The sequence below is a fragment of the Aspergillus uvarum genome (assembly GCF_003184745.1).
Source record: "Aspergillus uvarum CBS 121591 unplaced genomic scaffold BO82scaffold_122, whole genome shotgun sequence".
Taxonomy (NCBI): Eukaryota; Fungi; Ascomycota; class Eurotiomycetes; order Eurotiales; family Aspergillaceae; genus Aspergillus; species Aspergillus uvarum.
The window spans coordinates 17,953-34,090 of record NW_020291419.1 but is presented as its reverse complement, the minus strand read 5'-3'; the positions used below and the strand labels follow the sequence as shown (position 1 = coordinate 34,090).

The 16,138-nt window shown below is 53.0% G+C and overlaps 5 protein-coding genes across 5 annotated transcripts; 3 read left to right on the top strand and 2 right to left on the bottom strand.

Annotated features, from left to right (window-relative positions):
• Positions 1-1,753: 1,753 nt before the first annotated feature.
• BO82DRAFT_396844 (uncharacterized protein) lies at positions 1,754-2,355 on the top strand (the record flags this gene model as incomplete). Its single annotated transcript, XM_025638867.1, has 2 exons — positions 1,754-1,784; positions 1,924-2,355. The coding sequence occupies 2 exons, from the start codon at positions 1,754-1,756 to the stop codon at positions 2,199-2,201; spliced, it is 309 nt and encodes a 102-aa protein (XP_025485656.1). The 3' UTR covers positions 2,202-2,355.
• A 1,634-nt stretch (positions 2,356-3,989) lies between these two features.
• On the top strand, positions 3,990-6,141 carry fgaCat (catalase easC). The gene is made up of 3 exons (XM_025641187.1): positions 3,990-4,133; positions 4,222-4,274; positions 4,349-6,141. The coding sequence occupies exons 1-3, from the start codon at positions 4,112-4,114 to the stop codon at positions 5,777-5,779; spliced, it is 1,506 nt and encodes a 501-aa protein (XP_025485655.1). The 5' UTR covers positions 3,990-4,111; the 3' UTR covers positions 5,780-6,141.
• Positions 6,142-6,170: 29 nt separating this feature from the next.
• Positions 6,171-8,488, bottom strand: atg15 (triglyceride lipase ATG15). The gene is made up of 2 exons (XM_025631112.1): positions 8,273-8,488; positions 6,171-8,212 (listed from the first exon to the last, which is right to left on the bottom strand). The coding sequence occupies exons 1-2, from the start codon at positions 8,471-8,473 to the stop codon at positions 6,563-6,565; spliced, it is 1,851 nt and encodes a 616-aa protein (XP_025485654.1). The 5' UTR covers positions 8,474-8,488; the 3' UTR covers positions 6,171-6,562.
• Positions 8,489-8,817: 329 nt separating this feature from the next.
• BO82DRAFT_360024 (VPS9 domain-containing protein) lies at positions 8,818-11,619 on the top strand. Its single transcript, XM_025636735.1, has 2 exons — positions 8,818-9,418; positions 9,487-11,619. The coding sequence occupies exons 1-2, from the start codon at positions 9,075-9,077 to the stop codon at positions 11,348-11,350; spliced, it is 2,208 nt and encodes a 735-aa protein (XP_025485653.1). The 5' UTR covers positions 8,818-9,074; the 3' UTR covers positions 11,351-11,619.
• BO82DRAFT_388000 (uncharacterized protein) lies at positions 11,480-15,796 on the bottom strand. Its single transcript, XM_025638354.1, has 7 exons — positions 15,061-15,796; positions 14,970-15,021; positions 14,729-14,930; positions 14,354-14,698; positions 14,245-14,323; positions 14,187-14,202; positions 11,480-13,685 (listed from the first exon to the last, which is right to left on the bottom strand). The coding sequence occupies exons 1-7, from the start codon at positions 15,517-15,519 to the stop codon at positions 11,884-11,886; spliced, it is 2,955 nt and encodes a 984-aa protein (XP_025485652.1). The 5' UTR covers positions 15,520-15,796; the 3' UTR covers positions 11,480-11,883.
• Between the last annotated feature and the right edge of the window lie 342 nt (positions 15,797-16,138).

The following is a 16,138-nucleotide window of genomic DNA, read 5'->3' as shown; positions in this document are numbered from 1 at the left end:
GAGGGGAGGAGGGGCGAGAGGTGTAGAGGGAAGAAAGAGAGGTGTAAGATTGTCAGAGGGGGACTGAACGGGAGAACAGATTGAGGATGGGGAAAGACACGAGAGGAAGAAAATCAGGGACGTTCCGCACCCGGCCGAATTGGCAATGGGCAAAAGGTGGAAAGTGGGACGGTTGTTGGGTTAGATTTTTATGCACCGGCGGCGGGGCCCGAGCAGGAACTGGGCATAATGTTTGTCCACTACACTACTCCACCAACGCCACTCACTGCTTGTAAAATTCACTCATCGGCAGTCGGCAAAGGACTAGAGACGACTCGAGCGATTCTAGAAGTGTGCAGTGGTTGGGAAGGGGAAGGACTAAGGGTTAGAGAACCAATTGACCGCAACGCTATGCAAGCAGAGTTTGCGGGGTAGGAAATTATCACATTAGGAGTTGGTTAGTTGGTGATTTGCTGGTTGGTCGGAGGATGTCAAACCCCTACGGAAATGAGCAGCTGATCAATTGTAGCCAAGCTTTTTAGCTGTCTGGCGGGGGAGAGACAATTGATGGTGTTGGGATTTAGATAGTTCTGACTGCACCTACACTGTTGACATACCATGCAGATTGACTGATTGATTGCAGATCATCCCATTCTTCATGCTGCTTTCCCTCGTGGCTGTTGGCACGTGACTATTCCTGATTTCACATTCTTCATGTATTGGGGGGATATTGGCCCGTCCTTGGGATTTTTCGCTCGAACTATGATGCGGCAGGTGGACTGGTTCTACTGTAGGAGATGAGAATCACACTCTCATCCCAATCACCCATTCCAAGATTTGGTGTCACAGCTTGTCCCTCCGTATCTGACAGTCCTGTCATCAACAAATGATCTCCTGCAGGCATGTGCTCGTGTCTTGGCTCCCGGGCTAAGTAGTGGTCAAGATATTGGTGGCCTGTTCGAAAGATGCCAGGACACTCGCATAGTTCGCACCCTCTGTTGAAATTTAGCCACAAGCATTGACGGTGGCCAACAACAAGATGCGGGATTGAACACAAATGCATTATCGATGGATCATTATGGCTCCTGATTGCGACAAGCAGTATAGAGACTGAGCAAACTTCAAGACCCAAAGCACAATGCGTTGTCGACAGGGCTGACCCTTGGTTCTTCGTGCCGTTCGGCTGGAAATCCGTATCAAAGAAGCGAAGGGCCAGATATCAGATAGGTCATAAGTCAACCATGACGTAAACCGGCGATTGCTGTCTCGCCTTTCCAGTGTCCATGTGCCATCAATTCTCCATGCATCCTGTGAGAGGCGGGCCAATTCAGATTGACCATTGAGCTCCGTGCTTGTTGCCGCAATAACAATCTACGTGACACGGCGGGCCACCCAATCATGCCTGGACAACAGCCGATCAGCACGCCACTGTCATAATCCCTCGAAGCCTATTTCATCATCTCTCCTCTCATGGCCCTTGGTCTTGCTCAGGGCCCTTCTATCACCTAGCATGGCCGAGCACTTGGAGTGAGAGGGTGCTGGTGACCAGTGCTTCATGTTTCCACGGGGCAATGATATCATCGCTGCACAACGCGGCCCGTGGCGAGATCACTGGGATACTGCCCACCACCATGCCCTATAAAAGAATGCTTCAGAGCTGTGTCAATGGCTTATTCCCTACATTCCAACTCCCGGACCACAATAATCAGACTACTCATCAGTCGCTGTCAATAATAAATCTTACCGACCACATAACATCCCTCCTACACACATCATGTCGTCCGGAGAAGACAACAACAACAACGGTACGTATCATCTATCCCTCATTTTTGCTTTATCAGGATAGTTTCGGCCCTACCCACTTCGAAGGAAGTGATAGTGCTTCCTTTGGATCTCTTTTGTGGCAGATCTGCCGCCCACTGGTTGCTAATCTTGGCTAACTAGTCAACCTCTTGCAAGGGCTGACAGACACCCTTGGCAAGACTGTCGGAGGCCTCACTGATACGGTCGGCGGTCTTGTCGGCGGCGTGGGCCAGACGGTCGGCGGAGCTACTCAGGGTCTGGGGAAGACTGTGGGTGGCGTGGGCGAGGGCTTGGGCAAGACAGTCGGAGGAGCCAGTGAGGGTGTGGGAAACACGACCAAGGGTCTTGGACAGTCGACCAGTGACGTTCTGAGCAGCATCAATGGCGACCGGTCTGGCGACAACGCGCGGAGATGGTAAACCTGAGATGCGAGGTGTTTGGATGCCGATATGATATGATATGATCTGATGAACAGTCCTTACCTTCTGATGCGCTCGACCTCGACTATTCTTGAGTTCATGTCGATTCCTGTATTAGTATGAAGTTTTCAATTTCATGAGCCTTGATTCGAAACTTCTTGGTATGACTTCTCGATACTCCGTAATTCGACTCCTAAGAACTCCAAATACGCATCACGGGGGGAAAGAATAGATGTAGAGTAGGTGCAAGCGAGACCTGTCCGGAAGTGATTCCGAGATCGGGAATAGAAATCCATTGCGGGCGCGTCCTGGGGAACTTCCGCCTTCGGAAAACGGAGGTTTCCGCAGGGGAATCGCCCGCCAGCAGACTGGACGTCGCCGTTCGGCTGAATTGCTGCTTCCAAACAAGTCTGAAAGGTCCTTCCGATGAGATTGTGGCCTTCTGAGGTTCATTTAGTGGAGACCATTTCATCAAAAGATGGGTGGAGGTGGCCCGTAGTTGACGTGCGCTTAGAACATTAGAACCCCAGCTTCCATCCAGTCTCCATAACAACAATCCAAAGCGCAATCGCCAATTTATCAGATTCCGAGTGGATCAGATACTGGGGCAGCGCTGGTTCCGTTCCCCGGTGGGGGATTCCGATGGCTTCAAGGCTCGCAATATGCGTATGCTGTTGTACAGTAAATCACTGTTATCGTAACCATTGTACGGACATGCAATGCTTATTACCCAGTCAGCATTTTCACCAATTCCTTTATCGCAACCGATTGGATCGCATGCAACAACCACATTAGGTAACGGCATCAGAGACGTTTGGTAATGATCGTCTTGCCTATGAATCATGGCGATGTATCCATTCATAATGGCTGAAGCTGCCTCTCTACCCCAATTGGGTACGGCTTGCGCGCATTATTGAGTTATTTACCCGTAGTCGTTAGGCAAGTTGGCTGTATGAGGCAGATTATCGACTCGGTGGATGGTCTAGACAGGAGGGCATGCAGGACTCGCAGTCTGGCCTGGTCCACTGACTAAGAACATGGGCGCATCGTCTAACGCAATGGACTCCCTGAGCCCCGTCATCATGCCATGGGGACCATCCGGCTCGGTACCTCCACAAATACTCGAAAAGACTCAGTAGACGTTGGAAAACGGCCATTGATGTGATCTGCACCGAGTTATGGCAAGAGAATAGAGGTAAAAAATCAAGGGGTGATGATTGGCTCTGGATTGAGGGGAAAGAGGGGACACAAAGATCGGAGAAGTTGGGGAAAGGCACGGTGGGTGCGGGGTAATTGGCGTTCATGATAGTATGGGGTGAGAAGTTGGATTATATTGTTGGAGACATGTCTGGAGATGACAATTGAGATGCTTTGAAGCTTGTAGCTGAAGGAACTACTGGAGTTGGAGACTGAGATCCATCATGAATGTCACTCTCTGTCAATCAATGATAATGCAAGTAGGCTTAGTCTCTCTCCGCGGAAAGACCTTCTGTTTTTCCAAGTTGACCTCGGCGCCGGGAAAGAAGATTGGCAAGTGGACCCCAACAGCAACCTGTTGACCTTCTCCCCAAGCTTCATTGGTCTCCGGCCTCATTCCTCTTCGTCGTCGGCTCCAGCCAAGGTCAAGCTCTGTTCGATGTGATAGAGAGAGAAAGAGAGGGCCCGAGAGAGGGAGGTTCCTGGATTCAGATCCCGCCCTCCTGATCCCAGCGTTTTCCTTTCGGAAAATTCATATATTTACTACCTACCCCAACCTCTCTCCCCCCTTCCTTTATCAAACCCGCTGTTCCTAAACATAGCTCTTCTCAGTTTGTATTCCGTGTTGTCCTTTTATCTCCCCATTAGGACTATAGGCCCCTTCTTTGTCATTACTGTAGCTTCTTCTGCCACAACATCCCCCACCATCCATCATGGGTAAAGAAAACGAGCCTAGTATGTTCACTTCCTGCCCCATCAAACCACCAGACGTGACTTATGGTCAGAAATCAAACTGGAACTAACCATTGACTTCTATCTTCAGAGACCTACCGCTACAATGAGACCCCAGTCTACACTACCTCCAATGGCTGTCCAGTTCGTGCACCCTCGCCTCCCTCTCAATCGATCTTGCTTCGTCGAATTTGCCATGGCTAACATTTCTTCTCCAGGTCATGGATCCCCAGGCCGCTCAACGAGTTGGTCGCAACGGTCCTCTGCTCCTCCAGGACTTCCACTTGATCGACCTCCTTTCCCATTTTGACAGAGAACGCATTCCGGAGCGGGTGGTTCACGCCAAGGGTGCTGGCGCCTACGGCGAGTTTGAGGTTACCGATGATATCAGCGACATCACGGTCATTGATATGCTGAAGGGTCTGGGCAAGAAGACGAAGTGCTTCACTCGCTTTTCCACCGTCGGAGGCGAGAAGGGCTCGCCCGACAGCGCTCGTGATCCTCGCGGTTTCGCCATAAAGTTCTACACCGATGAGGGTAACTGGGACTGGGTCTTCAACAACACCCCTGTGTTCTTCCTTCGCGATCCCGCCAAGTTCCCCATCTTCATCCACACCCAGAAACGCAACCCTCAAACCAACCTCAAGGATGCTACCATGTTCTGGGACTACCTGTCCACCCACCACGAGGCCGTCCACCAAGTCATGCATCTCTTCAGTGACCGCGGTACTCCTTACTCCTACCGCCACATGAACGGCTACTCTGGCCACACCTACAAGTGGATTAAGCCTGACGGTACTTTTAACTACGTCCAGATTCACCTGAAGACCGACCAGGGCAACAAGACTTTTAACAATGAGCAGGCCACTCATTTGGCCGCTGAGAACCCGGACTGGCACACTCAGGACCTGTTCGACTCCATTCAGCGTGGCGAGAACCCCTCCTGGACTTGCTACGTCCAGGTCCTGAGCCCCGAGCAAGCTGAGAAGTTCCGCTGGAACGTCTTTGATCTGACCAAGGTCTGGCCACAGAGCGAAGTGCCCCTGCGCCGCTTCGGCAAGTTCACTCTGAACAAGAACCCCGAGAACTACTTCGCCGAGGTTGAGCAGGCCGCTTTCTCTCCTTCGCACATGGTTCCCGGTGTCGAGCCCTCGGCCGACCCCGTTCTCCAATCCCGCCTCTTCTCCTACCCCGACACCCACCGCCACCGTCTGGGCGGCAACTACGAGCAAATCCCCGTCAACTGCCCGCTCCGGGCCTTCAGCCCTTGGCAGCGCGACGGCTACATGAACGTCAACGGCAACTACGGCGCCAACCCTAACTACCCCTCTACCTTCCGCCCCTATCGCTACCAGCCCGTCAAGGCCAGCCAGGAGCACGAGAAGTGGACGGGCTCGATCGTCACGGAGCAGCTCCCCATCACTGACGACGATTACGCCCAGGCAAACGGCCTCTGGCAGGTCCTCGGCCGCCAGCCCGGTCAGCAAGACAACTTTGTCCACAACGTCGCTTCCCATCTCTCGGCCGCCCACGAGCGCGTTCGCCAGGCCACCTATGCCATGTTCAAGAAGGTCAACCCCGACCTCGGTGCCCGCATCGAGAAGTCGACCGAGGCCAAGGCCGCTGGCGTCAAGTCTGCTCGTCTGTAAATCAAAATTTGCTCTCTTTTAGCCTTGATCACTGCCCCAGCAAAAGAGCCTTCGAAAGTCGCCCACTTCATTTAGCGATGATGCAGCCTGTGTTCTCTTTCCTCTGTAAATGTGACAGAAACACCCTCACGAAGTTCCTCGATCTAAAATGATACCTTTCACAATTCTCTTTATGCTTCGCGCCTCGCGTTCATCTCATGAGTGTCAGTGGATACGTAGTTCTCCAGCAGTCTTATGTGTTGAGGTTCCAGGTTAGTGTCGCGGTTCCTGGGTAGTACCAGTGACGGACAAGATGCAATTCGAATGATCTCTCAAGATATCGCGCGTATATAGATGTATGTATATATGACTGTGGTATGGTGTGGTTCCCAGAAAAATGCCCAGAAACAGCACGCGCACAAGGATAAAGGACACGTAAGCTCGTAAGCCAAGAAGCGTTATTCCAGAAAGTGAATGCGATTGTGCCCAAGTAAAGACAAGTGACAAACACTGCCGTTTCCAGACCCTAGCGAATAGATATTTGTCAACAGAATGTGAAGGGTTAACCAAGAAGACCCAGAAACGAAATGCTCAAACAAACCCAGAAAAACAAAATCAAAATACTAGTTGCACATGTTGCGCCCGCTCAGAAGTACAAGTCGACGGCCCCACGAGAGGGATAGTCTTGGATGCGATGATAGTCAAAACAGATCAGAATTCTAGATTTGGAGGGGAGTAATGCGGTGGTGGAACGGAGCCGCGAGGGTGAGTTGAGGACGGAGAGATGCTGGATGGATGCCGCCTCTAGGAAGGTAGAGTCGGGGCAGGGGTGATCAGGTGTTCGTGGGGAGTCGGAGCGTCCCAGCAACCCCAGAAGAAGCCGGGCTTGCCACATTTGGAGGTCGTGTCGGGAGGCGGCGTTCTGGAGGCTGTGGCTGTGGCGGTTCTCGTAGAGGTGGGATCGCGACAGCCAAACCAGCCGGGATGCTTGCACGTGGTGGTCGGTGAAATGGGCTCGGTGGTAGTGATGGTTGGTGCGCTGGTCGCGTCTGAAGTAGTGGTCGGATCCTTACAGCCGAACCAGCCTGGAGTCTTGCAGGTTGATGTAGATGTCGAAGTGGTCGTCGATGGTGGCTCCGTTGTAGTGGTCTCGTCCAAACAACCCCACCATCCTGGGGTCTTGCAGGTCGATGTGCGGGTACTGGAGAAGGAAGTCGACGTGGACGTGGCCGTAGTCGTCGTGGTGGTAATCTCGGAGCCGTTACTGCGGAAGAACTTCCAGAGTTCGCAATCATAGCATTCTTCCTCAGGGGCGCAAGGCGGCAAATCGTCATAGTCCTCAAGAACATTGGAGATGATGAATTGAATGCGGTGTCTGGTCATCCCGACACGCCAGCCTTTGTCTTCCACGGTGTCATAGACACACATCTGGCCCGTATGACATGCAGACTCCATGGCATAACCACCCCACGTGCATACAGAACTAACGCCATTGCAGGTACCCATGTACACAGGGTCTGCAGTGTGGCCGAAGTGGTAGGACCCGGTGAACTTGCGCGACTGAGGGAATCGTGAATCATGACCTGGAGGGCTGGGAAGACCAAGGCGAGCGGCAGGTAGGGCTTCTGGCACGGCCTCAAAAGTGACTGCTGGTACGCCGACCGTCAGCCCTAGTAAGCTGGCCACGGCGCCACCCAAAGAATGGCCTGCTAGCCATATGTTGGCATCTGGGTACATGTCGATCACGTTTGAGTAAAGGTCCAGCGAAGCACGGTAGTATCGATTTTCGTCCTGCATTGCCTCGACGATGCACGTAAGATTGGCCGTATACAACGACGTCTGGCAGTCGCACACCTGGCGCCAGAGATATGAGCCTCCCTGCCCACAACAGCAGCTGAACATAAGATTATCGTTGAGCTTATCATTTGTGGTGGTACCCTCTCCGTCGAATACCGCTGGCGATGTGCCTTTGATAGAAATGACGACAGTACTGTTTGTCTGGTCGGCGTAGACATGCCCTCGCAGCCCGTCACCCTGCCACCCAAAACTCCCGGAATGATTGAAGCGACCATGTATATCTTGCCATTCACCCGTACCTGGCTCTTCGATATAATCGTTTGCGGTCATCTTTGCCATCGTAATAACTGTATTTTTATCTGTAACGTTGGGACCGGCCAGCGTATCCATGATCCAGGCATCTGGCGACAAAGCCACCGCCGATCCCGAGGACCTGGCGGCTAATAGATAATCATCGATAACTGAAAGACGTCGATCTGCGAGCCGTTGGATGGTGAGTGGCTCGGAAGTTGCAAGCAGCGGAATATTGACGGCGACAGGTTCGGATTCAAGGCCATCCTCTGAGACGGCCCGAAGACGGGTCTCAGGCTGGATGTCCAGCCTTAGGTGGAGATTGGAATCTTGATACGTCCCTCGATGGAATAAGTGGCGAAGTGTCTATTTGATCAGTGGCCGTACGACAGAGACAGGATTGCAGCACAGATCTGTCCGACTCACAAATTCATGGGTCCCGGATAGCGATGGTGAATCCGCTAAAGGAATCTGAGGAGGAAGAAAGGGCGACTGTTCTCGGGAGCCGAAGTATACGGGCTGATAAGCGGAGACAAGGCCTGGGAGCAGTGATACAGGCCAGAAAAGATCCGAGATCTTGGTGTCCCAGAGGGAACGTTTTCTTGATCGTCCTCGATAGCTGTTCATGGCGATATGCGGGGGGGTGGGGGGGGGGAAGAAAAGAGGATATGGGGGGATCGCAGGGATAGATGCTTGGAGAGGCGAGAGAGTGATCCAAGTCGGAGATGGCGATCTACTATTCCGCGGTAACGGGACCTACTCAGGCTGACCTACTGACCTGACCCGACCTGACCTGACTTGATCAATGGGGAGGCGGTGAATGACGCATTGATGCGGAGGTCCTCACTGCCCGCCCACGTGATCTGCGCGTGATCCGCTCCCCCTCTCCAAGGCGGAAGTTGTTGACAATTCCCGGCCTGGTGATTCACTTCCTATACTACACATAGAGTGCTGACTGACGGGCAGGCCGATCTCCATGGTACTCCTGCGCCGCTGTGGCTTGCTGTCTTCCATCATGCTTGTGCGCGTGCTCTTCTCTTAAACTCGATTGATCTCCTTTCATCTTGATTTTCTTGTCGTGTTTCTATCCCACTTGGGGATTTCCAGCTGTCATCTAGTCGAACGCACTGGCCCCATACATACCTCGATCTGCATATGCCTATCACCTGGACGTGAAGGCCCCATCACTTGACTTAATATCACTTTCGAAGGTTTGACTGCAGGAACTATGTCAGTCAACACTCCCGATCATGGCGTTGGAAAACCACGCCTCCACACTGCGCGCTCGTTCCCTCGAATGGATTCCTCTGAGCCCGGCCCTTTCATCCGCTCCAGAGCCAAGACCGTTCAGTCGGTGGCAATACCAGAACTGGTAGACTCGGAATCGCTTCCTTTGCCTCTATCATCAGCAGAAGATGAGCAGGATTCCGGTCCAGACCTGTTTGAAAAGACAGGCTCCCCAGACTTGACACACCACGACGACGGGCAAGGGGAGGAAACATCGGTTCTCTCGCGAGGCATGCAAAACCACACGGAAGAGCTCCCAATCGAGCTGATCAGTCTTACCGATAGGTACAATTCTGTGCTGGGCTTCCATAAGTCCTGTCCAGCATAATTGCTAACATTTGGATGTTATGCAGATTCGTCAACTCTCTCACTGCAAAAGTTCACTCGTCTCCGCCAACGGCCGACAGGGTTTCGGATCGCTTCCAAGAATTCTACGAACGGGCCGAAGCACATATTGCAACCCACATATCAGCTCTTGCGTCGCGCATAAATCGTGATCCGTCGCCGTACGGCAGCAGAGGGAACTCGAACACTCAGGGCTCGGATGGCCGGCAGATGTTGACTGCCTCAGAAGTGACGGAAAAGAGGATCGCTCGGAAGCATCTGGCGTCCAAGCGCATTGCTCTGGAGGAGGCTGTTGAGCGGAGGGCTTGCGAGAGCATCTATGACAAGTTATGGAGGCATAAAAGCACCCTGGATGAAATCAGGGACGAAAAGTTGCGCTCAAAGACGGCGGCGCTTCTCCTGGTTGGCATAAACCTGAAAGATCTTGGGATAGAGCTCGATGTAAGCTCTATCAGTGAGGAGAAGCAGAAAGAGGCCGATGACTGTCTTTCGATCGCCCGTGATTGCCTAGCAAAGATGAATGATGAGAAATATCCATTGGGCAAGCTTCAACAACTGGCCGCCGCGCACAAGGCCATAGTTGATGCTCTGACCAAATTACTGCCGTCATCATCGTCTGCTGATGAGATTCTACCTACTTTGATCTACTGTCTCATTACCAGTCCTCCCGAAGGGATGAACGTCATAAGCAATCTGCTCTTCATACAACGATTCAGATCATCCAGTAAGATGGATGGTGAGACCGCTTACTGTTTGACAAACCTTGAGGCCGCTATCAGTTTCCTCGAGAATGTTGATCTGTCTGATCTCCGCGGAGGAGCGCTGCATGAAGAGCAGACAAAACCCTCGAGTGATGATTCGACGACAGTCGCGAAGACTGACTCCCCTCAGCCTACCAAGGATACACCAGTTTCATCGGTCACATCAGCGACTGCCTCACCCGAACTATCAAGGCCAACTGGACCAGGGGCATCGGCCACATTTCCAAGAACACAGTCTACGAGAAATACTCAGCAAGGCCGGCTGAATAACCTATTCCAGCCTCCCGTGAAGGTACTCGGTGCTGCGAACGACGCAGTCCGTAGCACCGCAGACCAGGGCTTGAAAAATATAGGTGCATCCTTGGACAGCAGCTTCAACTTCCTTTTTGGTCGTTTGAAAGAATTACAAACTACTCAATTTGCTACCAAAGACGGAGGAACCCCAGTTGTGCCAAAGACACTAGCAGAAGCTCGACGTCTGGTTACATCGCCGATTGCGTCTGAGAGCAGTCTGAACCCTGATACTAATGCAGCCCGCGAGCCTCGTGCCACGGATCGACCGCAACTGCGGCGAATCGGCTCCAAAGCAGAAGATACTCTCTTAGGGTTGGTTGGTGGTCAGAGAACGCCTCGCGATAGAAGTGCGGACAGCGTTCGGACGCAGGGTAGCGCCCGGAAGACGGCCGGCTCTTCAGGTTTGCAGAAGGATGAGTCTCAGGCATCGCCTGCAATGTCTTCGGCAACGTCGACACCTACGCCCCTCGAATCCATGCGGAGCTTTGGGAACACGCTCAACCCACTTAATCATATTCCCGGCATGATCAGAAGCTTCAGCCGTGCTGCTCCGGAAACGCCGAGCACCACCTTTTCGTCCCCCAACACCCCGACCGAGAGAATCCGGCAATCGATCGTCTCCCGCGATTCTTCATCCTCCATCCACAGTACCTCATCCAAAACTGATCCGAAGCCCGAGCAGCCCAAAGTTGACCCGCCTATCCAACGCTTCATCCAGATGCAGAACGCCAGCGAAATGACTATCGCAGACGTGTCTACCCTTCTTGAGGATTACAAGCGGCTGGCTGCAGCGTTATCGAAACAGACCTCGAACTGACGTCAATGCTGTCGGCGCAGCTACAACATTCATTTAGAACATTTCTTTTTCTCTTATATTGATTCCGTGTATTATCATCTCCATGGCGTGGGACGTAGTTAGCCTTTGACGTTCCTTTGTGATCGGTTGGTTCTCTGTGAGATTGTGGGATCACTGCTGGCGTTCAGTGTCCCAAAACCAAGCATGTTGCATTTTCCAGCCAGTTGGGCATATCACCAAGCTTTTTGTCTAGCATTTTCTAGGACCAACAATGCGAACCTTCTTTGTCTGGAACAGTGTCTATCACGTAGAAAGGGGGTATATTGATACTTTGTAGAGTGCTGATAAAGAGAAAGAAACACGAAAAAAATGCCATGAACCCCACCGAAGCACGTCAGCGTTAGTATGCCCCATCCAGGGAAATCAAGCAATAAAGACTAAATAAAGCCTGCTGCAAAGTGCAAATTTGAGCCACCTCTCTTCCGCAATCACATAAACATGAATGAGCACGCTCATTCACTCACTCACTACCTTCCCTACCTACTCAGCAACTCTCACTGAGGGGTCCGCCCACGAAGAACCTCCGCCCCACCACTTTTCATATCCTTGAGCTTCTGGGACAACTCGGCGGATTGCTCCTCGACCAGCACGTGCCGTCTCCGGATCTCCGCCTCGAAGACGGCGGCGGTCTGCCGGCGCGCGCGCCGCAGATCCTTCATTTTCGTCAACGTTGCGGAGAACTGGTCGATGAGGAGGTCGCCGTAGTCTTCCCAGGCGTCCATAGTCAGACCGGAGAAGAACTCCCGGCGGTCCGTGTCGGAGAGACCCAACAGGTGCGACATCTTCTCCTCGGGTTTCGTGTCTGGTCCGGGGGGCGCGATGCTTGGGGTTGTTGAGGACACTGGGGGAGGAGGCGTGGTTTTTGTTTCTGCGGCGGGGGCGGCAGCTGAGGCGGCGGAGTTGGGGATGTAGTCGAAGGGTTCGGATTGGAGGTCAGCCAAAGACTTTTGGCGGAGGACTTCGGGAGGGTAGTCGGGATCAAGCTGGCGCTTTTTAGAAGGGTGGTCTTCTTCGTGTTCGGGGTTGGAGCCATTGTCTGGGCTGATGCGCTGGACAGATAGGCGGCGGGAGAAGGGGTCATTGATGGGGTCGTGCTCGTGGTCGTGCTCGTGGTCGTGCTCGTCTTGGTTATGGTCGTCATTATCATCGTGGTCGTTGTCCAGGTCATCGATATTGGTGATGTCGAAGGCACTCAGCGGGGGCAGGCTCCCTCGTCTCCTGAAGTCACTGTCGAAAAGGCCGTACTCCCCCGCGACGTCGCGATGTTTCTGTTGTTGTTGGTGGTGGTGGTGGCGCTGGTAGTGGTCGACTCCGCCTGCCACGTCCTTGCCTGGCTGGGGGCGAGGTCCAGACGTCCGGCGGGTCGGGGTCAGATCTAACTGTTCCAGGAGGGTAGGCTTCGGGGGGCTGAACCTCGTCCGGGGGGTCGCTGTCATGCTGCGTGGGAGGGTGACTTTCCGGCTGTTGCCGCCGGCTAGGGGCAAGACCTGGCTGGCGGTCATCATCCTGGAGTCGGAGTGGGTTTGTCGCAGGGTTCCAGGACCGGACGCTTTAGCCGGCTCCGGGTACACGGCGGCGGTCGCGGAAGGGTCCTCGGTGGGATTCTGATAGGTGCGACGGCTGGCGCTCCAGAAATTCTGTAGACGCTTGCTCAGGGGTTCGTTGGCCGTCGTGGTTGACGACCTGTAGCGCCGAACATAATCCGCGGCGTCCTCCATCGTGTCGGACCGCTCATCATCCCCAATGACGGAGGTTAACTGGCTCTCGGCATCGTCGGCCGCATCCCCTGAGTCGAAGCCGGCCGACTTCAGGGCGTTGTCGCCAAAGCTCGCGTACCAATTGGCGTCGTGCGAGCGTTGCAGGAGATGGGACTGGGACGGGTGCGGTCGGAATAACTTCGGGTCGGAGGCGGCGGCGTGATGCTGCGCTGTTGATGGTAATTGATACTGAGGGGGAATGTCATCATATCCCAAAACGCTGGTTGCTGCGATGGTCGAGTCATCAATTCCTTCCACGTCGGTGTCGAACATGTCCCTGTGCGCAGCATCTTCAACTGGTGGTGGTTGCGGCTGCTGCGCATAGTGTTCAAATAGGTTGTTGACTTGATTGCCCGGTAGTGGTACCGGCGCAATCAGGTTGGTGGACGGTACTTCAACCCTTGCTTGGGCTGCTAGAGCCTGTCGGGATGAGAGATTTTGGTTCTGATTTGGATCTGGGCTTTGATGATCACTTGTGCGAGATCGCGGTTGGGCGCCGGGTGGTCTGGCATGCACATAGTCTCCCACGCCCATCGTCACTGACAGTGGAGCAAGGCTCAACGGTCGAGAAATCTGAGTCGGGCAGAAGGATCTCTTTGAACGGGGTTATGAAAAGCGTCTTCGGTGAATGCTCGACCTGTGCGCATCACAATAATTACATATGTCGAGAATCAGAATTGTAACATGGTCGTAGCGTCGTGGCAATCATGAGTTTGGGAAAAGTGGTCGAATCAAGTTGGTCAACGCGTTGGATTCTTTTGTCAGGCACACGAGGCAGCCACGGGGTCACGTGGTACCGTACAGTGAAGTGCATCGGAAGGTGTAGCCTGATGGAAGCCTCGATTTATGGATCCGATATCCAGGTTTAATTTATCATATGTTTAGTTATACACCGATTTTATCATTCGAAGTTTTGAGGTGGGGAACTGATTTGATATTGGGGTTTGGATGTAGACCGGTTCGGAAAGATGGAAAGATGTCGTTACATATATTCAGATCACCATGTTTTGCACCAACCAAGTCATACGAATAACATTAACTCCAATAGCCCATCGACTCGTTATCGTCAATGTGGAAGTCATCAAGAGTAGAAGTTACCCCTTTGCCACGCTGCTTGGCTTTGTTGAAGAATTCTTCGGACTTCTGAGTCTCGGACGCACGCTTCTCCATCGCAAGTCTACGTTCGCGTCTATCCTGGATCGAATACTGCATGTTGTCGGACATCGAGTCCTCGTCCTCGTCATCGGTATAGTAGTCGTGCTCGGTCTGTCCTCCAGGCACAGAGGACACAAATAGATCAGCAATCCAGCGTGACACCATTCCCCTCAGCTCTAATAATTCTGGAGAATCCGAATAGGGCGGAGAGCCAAGAATTTCATCCATTCTTCCCGCAATTTTTTGCGCTTGATTGAGCTCCGCTTTTCGCACGTCGGCAATGAGCGCGTTGGCTCTTTCCTTGGAATTACGATGGCCGTCGTGGTCGTAGGCAAGATCTTCATCCTCCGAATGCTGTCCATATTCATCGGTATGACGAGTCCAGATTTTCTGTCGACTGACTTCGCTCTCCTCTTGGGCCACATACACCCAGAGGCCGAACATGGCAGGGTAGAAATGCAATGAGCTGATGGAGTCTGGAGAAGCCTTCCGGTATGGATGCTGGATGATCAGCCTCTCATAATACTTCTTGGCATCCTCAAAGCCCTTCCTTGTGAACATGAGCTGCGGTCCCGACCCTGGTGATTGAGATGGACCGCCGTGGTCGCCGCCATTTTCAGCAGCCATGTCTGCGATTTGACGGCCGCGCCGGAGTAGAATTTCCGCACCAATCCCCCACCTCCCCTCAGTCCGCGCATCGATCGGCCTTCCATTGAATTCCTCTCGGAGAAGTAGTCCCCAAGCTCTTCCCGCGCGGACATAGTCCCTTTGAAGGAGACAGCGGTGCAATATGGATGTCAGCACGGCCAGGTGCTGCAGACGGAGGTTACCCTGGTGAGCAGCAGACTGGGGCGGATAAATGGGAGAAGATAGAGAGGATAGAGTCTCAAGTACCCCTTCCCGCGTCTGTCGGGTGGAAGATTGGGTTTGTGCAGGAGCATGCGGAAACTTGCCGCCTGGCAATTCCTGGTCGAAAGACAAGCCCGCAACGCGGTACTGGTGAGCTTCATCTGGTGATAAAGTCAGAGATGGCGCAGGCAGCGCAACTTCCGAAGCAGCATCGGTGGTTTCTCCTAGGTCGTCATCATCATTGTCACCCCAATCGTCAAGGGTCTTCTTGCGCTTCTTGGCCTCATATTTAGCCACCCGTGCACTCTGAGGTTGCTGCCATGGAGGAAGCGGCAAGGAGAAGAAGGAAGCCGAAGGAACAGATGCCATGAAGATCTGAATTTCCGGAACCTGAGAACCTTATCTGTTCAGTGACAATATATGGCGAAGGCGAATTAAGGTCCCATGGGGAGTGGCCATTTAGAGTGTTTGAATCTGGCTGGAAAATCAGACACCGTACTGCATGCAGACTTTCGGGTCTCCTCCCGATAAGACCTTTGTTTTTTTTTTCTTTTTCAAATCTCCTCTAACCCTGGCACTCTGAGGCGTCAGCAGCTACCTAGGGAAGAAAGAGAGTCCTACTAGGTAGGGAATGTATTATAGATGTGTATGGAAGTGTTTCTGCACGGGTGAGATGACCAATAATGGAGGGCAGATAGTGAGTTATCGGGATGGACCTGATGGAGGATTCAATGCTCAATGTTGTCTCAAGCACGTTACCGACTATCCACACTAAACCTAATCCAGCCAGACAAACCGCCGAAACCGCCATGACGCTAATCCCTTTTTAGCCCTTTCAAGCCCTCCGATCGGGCGTCCCGGACACCTCAACAGAACTGTAGATTACAGTGTACTCCAGAGGCTCGAGTACCTTATGTTCCTTATGTTATCCGTCTCCTCCTACCTACTCACTCACTCCATCTCCGTCGTCCCCCATCATTCCTCTATC